General features: G+C 37.6%; 1 protein-coding gene across 1 annotated transcript; it reads left to right on the top strand.

Annotated features, from left to right (window-relative positions):
* Positions 1 to 1,100: 1,100 nt before the first annotated feature.
* LOC142349571 (tubulin beta-4B chain-like) lies at positions 1,101 to 8,403 on the top strand. Its single transcript, XM_075401219.1, has 5 exons — positions 1,101 to 1,124; positions 5,442 to 5,581; positions 6,036 to 6,255; positions 6,423 to 7,349; positions 7,646 to 8,403. The coding sequence occupies exons 2-5, from the start codon at positions 5,525 to 5,527 to the stop codon at positions 7,783 to 7,785; spliced, it is 1,344 nt and encodes a 447-aa protein (XP_075257334.1). The 5' UTR covers positions 1,101 to 1,124; positions 5,442 to 5,524; the 3' UTR covers positions 7,786 to 8,403.
* Positions 8,404 to 18,741: the final 10,338 nt, after the last annotated feature.

The following is an 18,741-nucleotide window of genomic DNA, read 5'->3' as shown; positions in this document are numbered from 1 at the left end:
ATTAGAAGAGTAGATTATTAAATTATTTTTCATATCTTTAGCTTTATTATTAGCATTATCATTAGCATTATCATTAGCATTATCATTGGCCTTATCTCCAACCTTATCTAAAGCCTTATCTTTAGCCTTATCTCAAACCCTTATCTAAAGCCTTATTTTTAATAAAATTATCTGCGAAGCAGGTTCCCTGATGAGCCTGAAATATAATAATAAAATTTTTGAAAAAATTAAAATATAAGCGCATGCCCGCATACTTGCGCATTATTCTGAGTAGGAAACTATGCGCAGCCGTATGCGGATTTTGGCTTATTTTTGGCTAATTTTTCATTTTTGGTTGTGCTTATAGCTATAGATCCATTTGATGATAAAGGCATTAGAGATAGTAATGGTAAATTTAGATTCTATCAGTGAATTAGATTTTTATAATTTTTAGAGATATATATAAATTTTTATTATTATTGTTTTTTTAGAGTAAAATAACAAGAAATATTAAATTAAAGAAAATATTAGTAAGAATGAGCTAATTGTAATAAAAGCAAAAATTGCGATTTTAAGCATGGCTGGAATCGGCTCCACCGTGCGGAAGCGACCATATACACATTACTACGTCACGCTGTCGGCTGTGTTCTGCATTTTTCTACATTAGATAAATCAATGTGCTTCATTTTCCGAGGTAGATATGCACGTCCACTGAATTAAGAATTACGTGTAATTAAAATAAACTTCCGGGTATATGGAATTGATGTAAATTTTATTTATGTACTCTCGGAATTCAAGTGTTTTGGATCCAAAACTTTTGTTTTCTTAGAAAACAGTTGAACTAAAATTATTTTGTTCTCTTGATTTTTGTGCTCGGATATTTAGAATCTCGGAGCACTTGTATGCGTTTTCAATACCAACATACGTGCTCTCTGGCGTGCGCTTTGTGGTATTTGTAATCAATAAATTTCTGCCTCTGTTTTAATGGACATGTAGGCAATGTTTTAACAAAAGAGGAAAGGCTTTGTTGACTCAAGTTCCCACTGAGAGCAAGCCAGACTTAATATATATACTACATGTAATCTATAAATAAGCCCGTGGTGTTACATTACCCGTGAAAAGTGCAACCAGCATTTCATTCTAAGGTAGGTTAACCTTACTTTTCTTTATATGAATGGACCGCTTAACCAGAATGTTTCTTCCTTGCTCAAAAAATGAATAGTTTTGTCTAATGTTTTTTGAATCCAGACATTATTAATAACCGCCGCCAGCCTCGCAACGCCAATTATTTGGGCGCTTTGTTTTTGTTACAACCCCTGGTTTTTGGACCGTATTGGTGGGCTGTCTTGTTACGACCTGAAAAGTAATGGAGGCGTTTTTTAATCAGTTTTTTGGAGTGAATTTTGATGAAGGAAATGAAAACCTTGAAAAAATTTGAAGTATTGAACAAATTTAGGAAGTGGAGCGAAAAGAGTATTTTAAGTTGCTGTTTTATGAGAGAGCGAGAAATTGACGCGTGAAAAATTTTCTGTAAGCGAGGGAAATTTTTTTCTCACGTGCAGATTCTTTAAGCAGCTTTTTTGTTCAAAAAGTTTTTGTTTTGGTTTAGTGGTTTGAATAGGCTCAATTATTTTTGAGCATGTGCAGTTAGCAAAGTTTTTTGTAATTAATTGGAGTTTAATGATTTTCTTGTGGTTTGTGCAGCTTTTTTCGAATTTTAAAGCTATTTAGCAATAGAAACAGAAACATTTTTGGTATTTATTCTACATGTATTATAGAAATAAATCAGTGACTTTTCTCGTTTCTGTTTAGTTGATTTATTGGTATATTGTTTTTTTATTTTGTGGTTTGATTATGGTTTTATTGCTTGCTTTTGTAGGAATCCAGGTAATTTAAGGGGTAGTTTTCTTAACAGAGGCAACTTGTGGCTTTCTCTTAGATTTTGCGACTCGTCGAAGAGGAGTATTGGTGGAGCGTCTTTTTATTGGTATTTATGTTGGAGTGTATTTAAAACAGGAAGAAAATTGTGTGAAAGCAAAGTGGTTTGGTCATATTGCCGAAAAGTTGAACGAAAAGAGTGGTTTTCTGTTCTTGTCTTATTATTGATTGACATTTGTTCAAGCAGTTTTTTAGTTTAATATTTTTAGAATAAAGCAGTTTTTTTTAGACTCCAATTAATAATAACCGCCCTCATCTTCTCAGCCGGCTATTATAGCGCTCCTATTTTTTTACTTCGTCGAACTTTTTTTTTGCTTTACCTCATTTTGCCGCTTTTTAGACTTTTTGCGTGAAATCTTTTTCACTTCTCTAGGCTAGTTTCACTCTTCTGTCATTCTGCTCAAAGTCCTTTTAAACAGCAGCTGCTCAGCAAAGCAATTCAAAATGAAGAGTCAGTATAAAAAAATCAAAGTCAGAAATAGAAACGGGATAAACCCATAAAGCCCATTTTTAGATGCCCGGTACTTGAACTTTGTTCTCATAAGTTTTAGTTAGTATCTATAATGAGTATTGGTATTGCTACTAGACCCTGTAGCCTCTCAGTGAGAGACAGGAGTATGTTCAATTACAAAATGACATCAAAATAAATCGCACTTAAAATGTTTTTATACAAAAATCAATTTTTGTTGATGTTTTCTTTCCTTTCAATCCCAATAGAGTTTTGGGAATCAACGGCGGCTATTTTCCGGCAATCTGCCGGGTATGTTTCTAGTTGAAGGTGTTTTGTCTCAATCATATAATATGGTAATAGTGTGTTGGGAAAAGTTTTTGACTATCTGAAGAAAATAATACACTTTTGAATTAAGTTTTGTATAATTGTTAACATTTTGCTATCTATGCGCTTCTCATCAAATTTTGTATTCTCCAGTTTTTAAAGCATTTTGGGAGTTCTGTTGTTCCAATTAGTTGTTTTCGTTGTCTTTCCGTTTGATTGATATATTTTTTAATTCTTTTTTGAAGATAATTCGGTACTTTTAAACAAACGTTAAGCCGATTTTCGTTTCCTATTTTAGTACTATTTATTCTGTTTTTTTTTTGCTTGTTGCTATAGTATCTTAAGGTTGGAACTATTTTGAGGTTTTTATTTAAAAAATCTCAACTTAGTTAAATTCTCAGAAACCTTAAAATAGTCAAAAAGTTTTAACGTTAAGTTTTCTCGTAATATTCAAAGATGATTAGTTTAAATAAGTGGGAGGTTGATTTCTGTATGTTAGTTATTGTGGTTAATTTTCTACTTGGCGTCATTTCCAGAATTCTAAGATGTGTTGAAAATTTTTTCGGCTTGTCCGCGTCAGTGAGAAGTCTAATTTAAGTGGTGAATTTAGTCACCCTCAAGAGGTAAAGGCCGCAAAAATCGAGCAGGTTTGAAGAGTGATTATTTTTGAAACTACCTTCACATTGGAGTGGTAAATTGCTCTTTGAAGAAATGTTTTAATTGTTTTTCTCTCGAGTGCTTTTGTTATGATAATTACTTATTCTAATTCCGCATCTTTGCAATTTCTTGAATTTATCAACGTGCAGCTAATGACTTTTTATGAGTACGACAATTCTTTTGTCATGAAATATTTGTGATTGTTTGATTTTTTGTTTATTATTTATTATAATTTTTGTTGGCTTGTCACTTGTTATCATTAATGAAAGGTCTGATTAGTTGCAAACGAGGCAAAAATGGACGTTATTAATGATTCGAGTTAATAGCTAGTGGGCTCATGACGTTGACGATACGTTTGCTCGAAATTTTTTTCAATTTGTTTTGGTTTTTGTGTTCTCTTGTACTTTTTGGTGTCCTCTCCTTTTATCATTGGGACAGATTTCATAGATTGCTAATATGATTAAATTAATTGATTTTATTGCTCCTGATGAAAATAAATGCTTTCTATGACTTTGACACTTATTGTTTACAAAGAAAAACATTATCGAATTTTTGAGGTTTGTGAAATTTTCTTGTTCATTATTTTGTTTTTATCTTTTAGTCGCATTAATGACAGGTTTAATCGGCGGCTGATAGTGTTTTTAAATATATTTGATTTTTTTTATTTATTCTCTCTCTCTCTCTCTCTCTCTCTCTCTCTCTCTCTTCTGCTGCCATATCAAGGGCCGTGTACTCCATACGGCAACGATGGATGTAGGTCAGAAAATATGGGATGATGAATAGCACTTAGACGGATGCTGCACTCCAAGCTGTTCCCCTCCAGACAGTGTAAAGACGGCCCAGTCACAAAAATAATAAACAAGTGGAGAGGAAAGCATAGGGAACTGATATGGAAGGATTAAAATAAAAATGGAATATCAAGGATATTTTGTAGAAGGCTGTAGAAGACTGTTTTTAACTTAATCTCAATAATGACAAGACTTATCGGTCGTTATTGAGGATTGTTTTGTGACTTTTACGCTATTTGTTTCGAAAAAGTGTTAGCAAGTTATGAGTTTTTAATGAAATTTGTTTGTCTTGTTGTGTTTTTATTATTTAATCTCATTGATGACAGCTTTCATTGGTTTCTAATGAGAAATAAGTGAATCTAATTTGTTGACTGAGTGCAATGAGTTTATTTAGCCAACATGTTCATTCACTGAGGTACCGTTTATTTTTGAAATGATTGATGTTTAAAGACCTAATTCGTTAAGCTATGGAAGTTTCTTGAGTATACTGCTAAATGGCATTAAGGTTAATGTTCTCCATATTACAGGGTGAATTAACCTTGTTTATCGAATCTAATGAAACTGCAGAACAGTTTTTGACACTTAGAATGTTACCAATTTTTATTTTCAATACCACTGTTTCAATACCAAAGTCGGTCAGTGGGCCCAACGGCGGCTATTTTCCGGCAATCTGCCGGCTATATTTTTATATGCCAAGCTTTTACACCGTTTTTAGAAAAGCGCTTTTGTTAGTTGTGGTTCATAATGTTGAGATAACAACGATTGCGCGGATTTTAGGAAATGGAATTTTCGCAGTAAAAATTGGGTCCATCTAGTTTAGACCTATATCTACGTGCAAAGTAATATACTCAGGTTTCATGAATTTATTGGGTTTATTGGCTGTAATTTTTGAAGCAGTAACGCGTTCAGCTCAGTAAAGACTGGTTTGTTGTGTAAATATTTTCTTTTCCTTTTTTCCCAGGTTATATTCACAATATAAGTTTGTTTTGGAATCTGTTCATACGCGTACTTTACATTGGTATCGTATATTTTGGGTCATTAATTGTTAATTGCAGTTTTCACCTGTTTTATCATTCATCTTTGTTGTGCGTGTTCATGCCAAGTTGCATATATGTGTGGAATACTTCTGAAGTTGCTAAGCAATTTTGAGCAAATTTTGTTGCGTTTCCTCCCCGCGTGTTGTTTTGTGTTGGTTACCGTCGATTGATTATTTATTAATCATAAGCACAGTCAAAATAGAATCCGTTATTTTTCCTCATCGTGTAATTCAATAAATCTTCATTTTTGCATTCTCTGCATTTCAGATATAGTTGTGCTCCTCTGCTTACGTTGTTGAGTAATATTCCTCCAGTTGACTAGAAAGCAATATTATTTACGACCAGAAAAGATGAGAGAAATTGTTCACTTGCAAGCCGGACAGTGTGGAAACCAAATTGGAGCTAAGGTTAGTTACTTAACTTTGGGGTATCAATTATCATTATAAACAGTTTTATCAAGCAATTCTTTGATAGACTGAGATGGAGCATGGGTTTTAAGATAAGAGAATCGTCTAGCATCAAAAAATTTTTCTGTTGCCATGGTTAAAAAAGAAGTTTAAATTTGAAATAAGTAAATTGACTGGTCTACGTTTAATTAACTTTATACCTAAAAATCACTATCTACTTAATAAAGATGTTTTTTGAATGTTTTAGAAGTAAGTTGAATGTTGAGGTTGTGAAGTTTCATTATTAGATATCTTAGATAAGTGATTTCACAGCAATCATCACTGTATTCAATAATCACTGTATTCAATAATCACTGTATTCAATAATCACTGTATTCAATTTTTCACTACTGCTTTGATAGATCATTTGTTTTACAAATCACTACTATCTTTGCCTTTATAGTTGTTGTTGTAGTTTTGGGAAGTGATCTCGGATGAGCATGGAATAGATCCAACTGGCACCTACCATGGGGACTCAGACCTCCAGCTGGAGAGGATCAATGTGTACTACAATGAGGCCACAGGGGGCAAGTACGTGCCCAGAGCTGTGCTGGTGGATCTTGAACCAGGCACCATGGACTCTGTCAGATCCGGACCCTTTGGACAGATCTTCAGACCAGATAATTTTGTTTTTGGTGAGTTGCTTGGCTCATTGGTTTTGCTCATTTTCAAGACGGATAAGCAGTTTTTTTAAAAATATATTCGGCACCTTTCACTTTTTAGAACTAGGTCTAAAATATGTAAATTCGAGGCCATCTTAAGGTGCTCATTGAAGTCTGTTGATGGTGCTCATCTGTTTTAGGACAATCTGGTGCTGGCAACAATTGGGCTAAGGGCCACTATACTGAGGGCGCAGAATTGGTCGACTCAGTTTTGGACGTGGTACGAAAGGAAGCCGAGTCCTGTGACTGTCTCCAGGGATTTCAGCTGACCCACTCTTTGGGAGGAGGTACCGGGTCTGGAATGGGAACCCTTCTGATCTCCAAGATCCGTGAAGAGTACCCGGACAGAATTATGAACACCTTTTCTGTTGTACCCTCCCCTAAGGTGTCCGATACTGTTGTAGAACCTTACAACGCTACCTTGTCTGTCCACCAGCTGGTCGAGAACACGGACGAGACTTATTGCATTGATAACGAGGCTTTGTATGATATCTGCTTCCGAACTTTGAAGTTGACCACCCCGACATACGGAGACCTGAACCACCTGGTGTCAGCTACAATGTCAGGAGTGACAACCTGTCTGCGATTCCCTGGGCAGTTGAATGCTGATTTGAGGAAGCTGGCTGTGAACATGGTGCCGTTCCCTCGTCTCCACTTCTTCATGCCTGGATTCGCCCCTCTGACTTCTCGGGGCTCGCAGCAGTACAGAGCTTTGACTGTTCCTGAGCTGACTCAGCAGATGTTTGATGCGAAGAACATGATGGCTGCCTGCGATCCCAGACACGGAAGGTACTTGACAGTCGCGGCCATGTTCAGAGGTCGAATGTCAATGAAGGAAGTGGATGAGCAGATGTTGAATGTACAGAACAAGAACAGTAGCTACTTCGTAGAATGGATTCCGAATAATGTCAAGACAGCTGTGTGTGACATTCCGCCACGTGGTCTGAAGATGTCTTCGACGTTCATTGGAAACAGCACAGCCATCCAGGAGCTGTTCAAGCGCATCAGCGAACAGTTCACTGCCATGTTCAGACGAAAGGCTTTCTTGCATTGGTACACTGGAGAAGGTAACTAGAACATCTTTTTAATAAGAATAAACTTAACGAAACTTAAGCTTTGCAATTTTTTGGTTTGCTTATGAGAAATATTTTCAAAAAAGATAATTATTCTTCAACGACGATATAAAATTTCTCTAAAGAAATTAAAATTTCGGAACATTGTTTGATTTTAGTGACTTTTAAGTTTGTGTGGAAAAACTGCTCAAAGTTGTTAGCTCACCAACTTGACTTGTCTGGAAATCCATAGATTTTGATCCTTCATTAATTCTGTGTTGGCTATTGAAGTGAAGCGTTGTTATTCACAGGCATGGACGAGATGGAATTCACAGAAGCGGAGAGCAACATGAATGACCTGGTGTCTGAGTACCAGCAGTACCAGGATGCCACTGCCGAGGAGGAGGGAGAATTTGACGAGGAAGAGGAAGAGGGGGCCGAGGATGCATAAATTAATTATATACTCACCACTCACTCACTCACTCACACGAGACTTAACAGTTCAAGATTGGGACTGACTGATTGACCAAGAACAAGTGACACCTACTCAATAGACTAGATAACGGTATCCAATAGCAGTCTAAAACTGGAACAGCGAACTCGGTTTTCTGCAAACTTTATGGACTTGAAACTTAACTAAAAACTTCTTGGAAATTTGTAATTGCTGCCTGCTGCTGCGAATTTGACCAAAACTGGTCTAGTATTTTAAGGCCTTTCTGTTATCAAAAGTTTCCTTTATATTGAATGATTTTATTGATCACTTCAACTGATAAAGCAAGCAATATTGGACCCTTTTGCTGGAGAACTCGAGGAAACATTTGATTTGGTAAGGTATCGCTGCGTCATATGATTTGCGAATGGTCAAGTGAAGCCTAGCCGCTTTTAATTTATGTGCATTGATTCAAGTGCCAAATGCAATAAAGTACTGCTATATTGTAGTGATTTGAATTGAGTGCATTAAGTAAGTGCGTGCAATAGAGAGCTAATCTATTATTATGATTACTATGTAAGTTATTACAAGCTAACTAAGTAAGCTTTAAAACCAAGAATTGATTGTCGTCTACTCTGATTTTGTTCACATAATCCGTGGAAAACCTGATAGGTAAATACTGGCAACAATAATGCCTAACAAGGCAATCAAACATTGTGATCAAATTTTCAGTAATCCGCTAAAACGATTCTATAGCTTCTGTAGAAACAAATACTCGATAACATTAGAACAACTTAAACTCTCTGTTACATACTGTTCGAAAAACATACTGTTCAAAAACTATTGGTGTATGAGTAAAAATTGTTATGAACTCAAACCAATAAACGAAATAAATAATGCTACATTAGATGACCGACAATTCCTGCATTTAATGAGACAACGAGACAAGACAAACAGCAAAACAAGAAACATTAATTACTGGCATAACTCTGGCAAAACTATTTTTTACGCAAAAATTTTTGTACTGCACTGAAAAGCTGATGGAATCTGTCCTCAATGAGACTAATAACTAGCCGACAAAAAGAACAAAAACTCAAAAGCACAATATTTTTTTGAAAAAAATGAAGTAAAGGTCACTAAACTGAAGATATTAATTAAGTTCATGTGTACCTCCATAGAAAGCCATTGAGAGCTGTCAAAATTCGGAATATGTCAAACGACAACAAAGAGATCATCAACTACATACAAAAAAGTTTAAATTTGCGAAAATGTGACCTTCAAAACGATAAGATATGCACTGAAAATATAAAATATGCTCAACTGGATCTCTTTTCAAAAGGAAGCTGCCAATGTGAGCTATCTTTAATATGACAAGAGACCAAAAAACAATAAATAAAGGCAAGTAACTAAAAAACGGATCCCACACATAAACATTTGCGAAGGGGCATCATTTAGACTAAGCTACAAGTTGACAGATTAACATTGGAAAAAAAGAAAAATTTAATGATGTTTTCAAAACAATTGTATTCAAAGTCGTTAGAGCTATTAGTCAGATTAAAACGGCTTAGCTGAAAATGTTTTCACCTCAAAGAGACTGGGACCAGTCAATAATGTTGCTATCTTACAATCAATTGTCAATTCTATTATTTAAAAAAAATTTGATGACATAATTGGCATTAGGTATCCGATGAGAGCGTAAGATATGTTTATCTCTACCTATTTAGGAAGCCAAAATGAAACATCAATTAGTGAGACTAAGCCATAATTCTGCAAAAAAAAATGAGTTCAAAACAGAGGAGCAAAATAAAAAATTGCGGAAAAACCTTGCGGACGAGGTAAAATTATTAGTTCATAAACCTACGCAACGGGCGTATTTGAAAAAAAAACGAAAACCTGAAAATTGGCACCTCAATACAATCTGACTCCTTTTAAATTAAAAAAAAGGACAACGAAAATGGCCTTGCAATCAGTTTCATAGGAAGCTGAAGTAAAAATTGCTTTCGCGAGAAAGAAATGTTGATTCAAAAAAAAGATTGGTTCAGCAGTTTTCAGATCTGTACTTCCATTGAGTTTGGACGAAATGAGCTAAACAAGAAAATTTGGTGGCTCACTTTCCACAAAAGCTTAACAGTAGCAAAAACGATCAAATTTGGTTCAAGTACTCATTTCGATATTCAAAACGATTGTTAACAGTTTGCAAATAAACTTACCAAAAAAAAAAACAAAAGTTACGCAGATATTATCGAAAATTTGCAACAAAGAAGATAAGGCAAAAATTACTGAAACTTTACACCTTGTTTACCCCATGGGATGACGAAATTCTTTAAATTGTAATCTTATGTTCGACAGGCTCTGTAACAATACAGATGACAATTATGTACAACGAAAAAATCGGCCGGCCAAAAAGTAGGGTCGTATATATCATATAGTTTTTTTTATTAAATTCTGATATGTGTGTATATGTTTGAAAGAATTGTTTAGGTGTGTAGGTAAATAAGAAATTTTACCACAAGGCACCGTGTTTTTGATTGGCAGAGACCCTTTTGGTGCCCTCTTAGACAGTTAGGGCAGAGATTGAACCTCCTCGCACAACCCTGTTGGTCGTGCACTCATTTTTCAATGTATTCGGGACATCAACCAAAGTTGTAGTTTTGTGAGCAGAGTTGACATGACACATTTGTTGCTCCCTTCTAGAGGATTTTTTTACTCTGGTTCTCTGGTTCCGTTGTAGGGAGAAGCCTTCGCACGCTTCTGCGTAGGACTCAATCCAATCTGCGAAGTGGGTAAGGTTAGTTTGCAACAATGCTCGGTTTTTGTATGTTGACTCCATCTGATTATCATTTTAGCGTTCAGTTCGTCTCTGACCATTCTCAAGAAGGCTAACAACTTGAGGTCAGCCTCGAAGTTGTCAATTCGGAAGGTGTGTACCAGTCTCCTGAAGAAAGATGAGAAGCCCACAAAAGTGTTTGATTCGTCTAGTCTGGGTTTAGGCTACTTCTACAATTGATCCAGGTATTCAGCGACAATATGCTGTGGTTTGCCAAAATTCCTGGTCAGTTTAGCGATGACTTCATGGTAGTAGTCTCTATTGTAGGAGTATACACTTATGGAATCACTTGCTTTATGAGTTACAGAGTTTTGGAGGTATGTCATTCTTTGGGCATCTGAGAGGCCACTGTTGTTGAAATGCTTGCTTTGAAGAAATTAAACAACTGGTGCCCCATACGGAGTCAACACTCTGCTTGGTTGGACACTGACAGGTCCCATTTCTCAGATGTACACACAGAAGAGGGTCGGACAATCGAACATCACAAGCATAGCATTTTTCAATCATATCAAGAGACGAAAAGACTATCGTGGGGAAGATCCCCCTTAGCTTTTCGGGGCAATTGCAGGAGTGATTTTCAATCATTGTTCATCCAAAGGACAATCTTCAGATGACAAAAAAGCTATTTTCACGCTCAGTGATACCATAAAATACATTGGTGACAGATACCAGATTGGACTTCCTGAAAAAAAGACATCACACTCCCTTACACCTATTTCATGGCCAAAGTTCATTGGCACGCTCTGCAACAGAGGTTGGACAGGGACTTTGATACCTAAAAATATCATCATTTGTTCGATGCAGTATATTTTATATGATGTTGTAAAGTAGTTCAATTTATTTGCCCTTGAATATCCTGTTCAAATTTGTTCAGTTCGTGTCTTGTGATCTGTTAATGATTTCCTTCTTGGTTTCCCGCCTCGTGATCAGACATGTCTGATCACGCATTCACGTATGCTTACAAGCACTTCATTTCATTTCTTTTCATTTCATTCTCTTAAGTTTGAAATTCAAATTCAGTTAACAAACTCACTTGTAAATCCTGCTCCGCAAGTAAGTGCAAAGAAATTTAGTTGAGATCTCGCTCCTCGAATCGCTAGTTAAATAAAAATTAAACGCACGCGCATTGCAAGAAGCTACTCTATTTATATAGAGTACGACATGGCGCAGCCAGCAACTAAACGCACACCACTCGGAATTGACTCTTTCTGGGACAAACCTACACCCGATCCTCCCCTCCGCTGGGAGAAATAGCGAGTGCAATATAAATTGGCACTGTTGGCGAAAGAGAACATCATCCTTGATACACTAATTGGACCCAAACCCAAAATGGTGGAACTTACCCTCGAACCAATATACGAATAAACTATAGTCGGAGCTTCTGCACAATCAGAGAGAGAAAGCCACGCTCACAACGAGCAACAAAAGATGAATTTGCAAAACAAGTGCCAACGACTCATAGAAGTTGGTATAATGTGTGACGACAAACCGTCGCCATTGGCGGATCGCAAAACCGTGTCTTTGCTGTATCTAAGCATCGGGGTAGAAGGACGCCGCATCCTCAACTGCAAGAACCCTTATATCATGATTGATACCCTAACAACCGTCGATTTCTGGAAAATCGTAGAAGAGGCATTCATCCGTCCTCGCAACATAACTTTTGACCGTCATGTTTTCTTGATTACGAAACAACTTCCGGTAGAAACGGTGGAACACATTTATGGAAAACTAAAGGAGTTGGCAGAGAACTGTGACTTCGAGAATAAGGAAGAAACTTTGATACGCGATGTCTTCTCATTACTAACCTCATAGATCCTGAAATTCAAAAAGAACTTCTCAAACAAACAGTTGAGCCGCACCAGGCGTTACAGCTAGCAATTAACATGGAACTGGGGATCCGAAACCAGCATCAGATTCAGCAGCATAATAAGATTGTCATCCCGTCGAACGTCAACACGGTTCAGTTCTCTAATTGTGGACGGATTTGGCTTCCGAAACATCGCAATAAATGTATCGCGAAAGGCAAAACATGCAACAATTTTGGACTCCTAAATCATTTTAAGAAAGTTTGCAGAAAACAAAAGACAGTGAAACCAGTAAATGCTAAAAAGAAGATGGTGAGTGTCGTAGAAGAAGAACCGCATCCTGAGGATTCATAAATTGTCTACAATATGTTGAGCTCTAAGAATCGGACTACAGCAGCGGAGAAGATAACACGGTTGCGGTGATCGAGAATTCAGTAGAAAAAGTAGAACCGCTCAACATGCCCATCAAGATCGGCAATATTAACACTACCCTTCTCGTGGACTCAGGTAGTGCATGCAGTATTCTGAACCGTTCACTCGCATCGCAAGTGGTACAAAGTAGTCCTCGCGCATTCTAGATTAGCGAACAGATGCCACCACAACTTCGGAATTTCTTGAATGAACCCATCCCGGTAGAAGGGAAGATAACGAGCAATGGATAGACTCAATAACGAGCAATGGATAGACTCAACAAGCGTCAATAACGAGCAATGGATAGACTTGTGACTCTGCAACTTTCACTATTGTAGCTGACGAACTAAAATCTCTAGTTGGTCGTGATTTGTTCGATCGACTTGGTCTAGCTATGACTCAATTTACATCTCAAAAAGGTATATGTGTCAACAATATTTCCTCTCCAGAGTTCAAAGAAATAATCGCAAAAGCTTTTCCTGAACTGGTATCGCGCATCGGAAGATCAAAGAATCACGTGGCAAAATCTAAATTTCATAAAGACTTTCAACCTCGACATCAAAAAGGTAGACGAATCCCTATTAATTTACAAGAAAAAATCAATACTGAACTTAAGAAATGGTTAGATGAAAAACATATCGTTAAACTTTCAAGTTGCCCAGACGAAAACTTTATATCTCCAATAGTGGTTACAGTAAAGAAAGACCAAACGATAAAGCTAGCACTCGATTCAAAAGTACTAAACAAAGCCATTAACAAGAATAAATATCAAATGCCAAACAATGATACGCTTGTCGAATCTATTTCTCAACAGATTAGTGCTCCCGCGTCGCAAAACACAACATACTTTTCAACGATAGATTTAAAGTATGCATACAGTCAGTTAAACTTAGTTATTAATACGGCAGATCTTTGCAATTTTGACATTATTAGTGGTGATATGACTGGCACTTACAGATTTCAAACGGCATTTTACGGGCTAACGGATATGCCTGCCGAATTTCAAAAAGCAATGGACTATACTTTGGTCGGTCTAATAAGTACATATTGTTTCCTAGACGACATTTTGATAGTTAGCAACGGATCTTTGGAAGAACATAAAAGTTATGTTATGAATTGTTTAAAACGATTGGATGATGAAAATCTTGGAATAAACCTTCCCAAATGTCACTTTGGAAAATTAGAAATCGATTGGCAAGGATATCATATATCTCAATCGGGTATTTTATCACTTTAAAGTAAAACAGCTGCAATTTTGGCACTTGCAGCTCCGAAAACGCTAAAGAAACTCCGTTCTTTTCCGGGATCGGTGCATTATATCGTAAAATTTATTCCAAATCTTGCACAAGTTAGCCACCCCCTCCGCCCTCTACTGAAAAAGACATCGAAATTCATCTGGACAGAGGAGCGCGAGAAGTGTTTTAACGAAATAAAAGATCGCATCGCGAACGCAACCGCAAATAGTCACTATAACCCGCAACTCTAAACACGCAAAAAATGTGATGCATGGCGCTCCGGTCTCTGAAAAGCACTCGAACGACTAACAGTTGACGGGTGGAAACCAATTGCGTTTGCCTCGCGATTCTTAATTTCATGCGAAGAGCGCTATGGAGTGAATGAACTTGAGCTATTGGGAGTAGTTTGGTCGACTGAATATTTTAAAAACCATCTGTATGGGAAAAATTTTATAGTTATTACGGATCATCGAGCTCTTCTCTCTATTATGAAAGAAAATAGATCGAATAAATCGTACAATAGTAGACTAACTCGCTGGATAGGTCGTCTACTACCATTTCAATTTGACATTGAACATCTTCTGGGGGCGAGAATGGGTCTGGTGGATTATATTTCTCGACACTCGTTTCAACAAGCTGAAAAAATTTCCAATTATGACAAGGAATTTATAGTAGCAAAACTCAAGTTAATTTCTGCATCTATTAATTCATTAGATTTAAATAAAACACATCCCGCATCACATTTACACCAATTATAAAAAACACACGATCCCGCATTGCAAATCACACCCAAAATTGAGGCCAACAATAAGGCGACAAATATAATTAGCACACATGCAGCACGAGTACGCAAACATGATCATTACAATTCCCCCGCGCCGCGAAAAATTAGCCTCAAATACTACTTGCAATATAAACAATTTGAAATATGTAGACCCCGCGTCGCAAATATCACTTAACACTTCTCTCGCCCAGCACAATACAAATAAGTATAAACAATTAGTCCAAAATCGGAATGAATTAGCTCTCGCGCTGCGCGAGACTCTAATTTTTAACTCTAATTTCCCGCCAATTAGGAGACATTCCTCAAATAATTTTAAAAGTCACCACCCACAAATAAATTCAGCGCTTTGATCTCACATCATTCTACAATTCAGTCGTGCAATCCGAATTCTAGAAATAAATTGTCATCTAAATTTTCTTCGGAAATAAATTCAATAAATCAATTTAATAACAACATGCCTTCTAAGAAGCGGATCACTCGCGTTCGTTTTAATGACACATCCCGCGCCGCGAATCAACAATCTTCAAGTCAAAACTCAACCCGCCTTTCAAGTCCGCTCTCAAATACCTCTGACAATACCCGCACCGCAAGTCAGCGAACAGCTTCGAATAACACTACCCGTGCCGCGAGTCCTTTATAGACATTAACCCCAACATCTCCGGTTCATTCCTCTAATGCTAGTACTCCCCTCACACCCAGCCCAGTTGTAGCCACAATTGATTACATTGTGTCCAAGGTTTTCAATAAATCTCTAATCGCATCACTAAGAGTAAGGACGCAGTTTTAAAAGAAGTTAGGGATTGCATACTGACTAATAACGAAAGCCGTATAAAAGCCTTGAACCCCTACATACATTCGCATTGGAGAGACCTTCACGTTCGATCTGTGTGCGTGTGAATCGATGAAAAAGTAGCCATACCAAATGTATTGCGAGAGGCATTAACTGAGGATATACACGCAAGCCATCCGGGCTTATGGGGCAAGATTTGCATGGCTACGCATTGCTGGTGGCCCTACATGCACCGCGAACTTATCGTAAAGGCTACTGAATGCAAGCCCTGCACTGTGATTGCTAAGAATCTTAAATTTGTTATTCCTGCTAAACAATTTCATCCTCATGTACCTTGTGTTGAACCGAATCAAGAAATCGAAATTGATTTTGGAAGCCCGATTTCTGATGAAAAGGGAACTGAAGTTTATTTTTTAGCTGCTATTGATTGTTTTTTCAAATATCCTACTGCATTTATATATGACAAAGCAAACGGACCTAATGTTCTAAAATTTTTGGACATGTATATAGAAAATCACGGAATTCCTCGATCTATTCGTCATGATCAAGCAAAATGTTTGGTTGGCAATCAATGAGCATGATATCGACAATACCTAAATTTTTCCAGCCGACAAATGGCTGTATGGTTACCGCAGTAACATTGAGGTTCAGAAAGGAATGTCACGAGCGACGCAAGAGGCCAAGTCAAGAGAACGGGCTAGCAACGATTGCGAATCTCGCTTCCTGCGAACAAAGGCCACTCGACCAACTCCCCTCAAAGAGCGTGCGGTCGAACTAAATCTAGCGCGAAAAATTCATGGCAAGAGACAATCAAAGAAAAACCTCGAAGGATTATATGAGGTACTTGCCCCGGGATCTCATATTCTGAAAGTTAGCCCAACGACCTCCACCATCAAAGAGCCGGGGAAACCTGTGGTGACCGTCAGAAATAGCGATTTAGCTAAATTCGGGATGCAACTGGAGCGGCAAACTCCATTGAAGGCATACGTGGACCGCAGAGGACCAAGATCTGGGGAAATGTGGGTGGAGGAGTTGATTCAATGTCATGTAAAAGAATTTACGAGAAAACAGAAGGGGGACAAAAAGATGAAGCACCGCAAGCGTGATCATGGCAGCGGGATCTCTTCATCGAAGTCAAACATCTCACGCGCGATGCGAGGTCGCATTCCTAAAATACCCAACTTTCTCGCGATGCGAAATCAGAAGCCAGAAGCAAACACCGTTTCGCATAGCGAAGAACCTACAACCTCTTCCACAAACACAACGGCCACCACACAACCATCAAGATCATCGGACAGGACTCGCCGCAGTCCTTCCTATTAATGGATATAAAAGTCCATCCCCTGACTCCACAATTGCAGCACCACCCAAACGTCCACGACAAGCGTGTGATATCGAAAACTTTCAGCCCCATCTAGCTCTGTTGTCGAAACAGTGCAATACATTGCTGAACAGCTGCCGACTGAATTCAACGTATCTCCACGAATAGGAGAAGTATCTCCACCCGCTTCGCGAAATACTTCTCTCTTGGAAATCGACATTCCAACCCTCGTACGTTCGATAACAGTTTATGAGGCCAAAAATCCTGATACCAACGAGTGAAACCATTAGGAATTGAACTCACATACAGATTGCTTTAATTACAAACTCTAATTTATTAATATATATTTTTAGCTATAATAACCAGTAAAAATAATTTTATTACTTATATAACCCGGGACCAAGTATTAATTTGTAAATATTGTTATTATTTATACATTCGAAAATTGTATTATAACAATTTTCCTTGTCGGTGTAAGGGGTATGTGATACGTAAAGATATCATCATTTGTTCAATGCAGTATAATTTATATGATGTTGTAAAGTAGTTCAATTTATTTGCCCTTGATAATCCTGTTCATATTTATTCAGTTCGTGTCTTGTGATCTGTTAATGATTTCCTTCTTGGTTTCCCGCCTCGTGATCAGACATGTCTGATCACGCATTCACGTATGCTTACAAGCACTTCATTTCATTTCTTTTCATTTCATTCTCTTAAGTTTGCAATTCAAATTCAGTTAACAAACTCTCATGTAAATCCCGCTCCGCAAGTAAGCGCAAAGAAATTTAGTTAAGATCTCGCTCCGCGAATCGCTAGTTAAATAAAATTAAACGCACGCGCATTGCAAGAAGCTACTCTATTTAAATACAGTACGACAGGGACAACAACTTGAGAGATCGCTACGAGGAAACAATCAAAAAGGATTTGGATAAAAACTGCATCACAATTGCAGACTGATAAAAACTGCCTCTTGCAGACACTCCGTTTGGTAATTTCCCCATTACACAGTGACCAAAAAAACAGAAGCAGGACAAAATCCGCAGAGTCAAAAACGCTGCTGCAAAATATCAGGGAATCTCAATCACTGATGCATTGCTGTCAGGACCTAATCTACTAATCTACTTTGCAACCTGCATGACCTTCTTCTCTGCTTTAGACAGTACTCACTAGCAGTCACAGGGGACATCGAAGCAAAATTCATGCAGAGTGGCATACAACTGCAAGACCAGGACATTCTACGTTTTCTCTGGACAGAAGATGGCAAAGAAAAGGTCTTCAAATACAATCGACTTGTTTTTGGAGCCGCATGTTCACCTTCCTGTGCGATCTTTGATCTGCGGAAGCGTGCAAATTACCACAAACAAGAGCATCCAGAGGCGTACAAATCAATCGTGCAGCTGTTCTACATACAGACCTACCCCTCTGAGGAGGAGGCACGCAGAAGTGCACATGAGATTGAAGCTGTTTTGCTGACAGGTGGATTCAATTTGACAAGGTTCCCAAGCTACAAACCAACCTCTTTGGAAAACCCACTGGAAGAGGTCAAGGCCGAAATGAAAACCCAAAAAATCCTAGGTCAGACGTGGAATCCAAAGATGGACAAGCTGATGTTCGCAAAACCAAAATTTCTCTACACAGGACAACAACTAACTCAATTGGAGGTGCTATCAATGGAAGCTTCTCTAATCAATCCATTTGGACTAATTTCACTGATTGCTATCAGATTTAGATGCATTTTCCAGAAAATCATTAAAAAAGGAAGAAACTGGGATGAACCATTGTCAGAATGCCTCCAACACACACA

Source organism: Convolutriloba macropyga, chromosome 11 (genome assembly GCF_964194025.1).
Source record: "Convolutriloba macropyga chromosome 11, txConMacr16.3, whole genome shotgun sequence".
NCBI lineage: Eukaryota > Metazoa > Xenacoelomorpha > Acoela > Convolutidae > Convolutriloba > Convolutriloba macropyga.
Note: the sequence above shows the minus strand (reverse complement) of the source record. Positions and strands in the feature narration are given on the sequence as shown.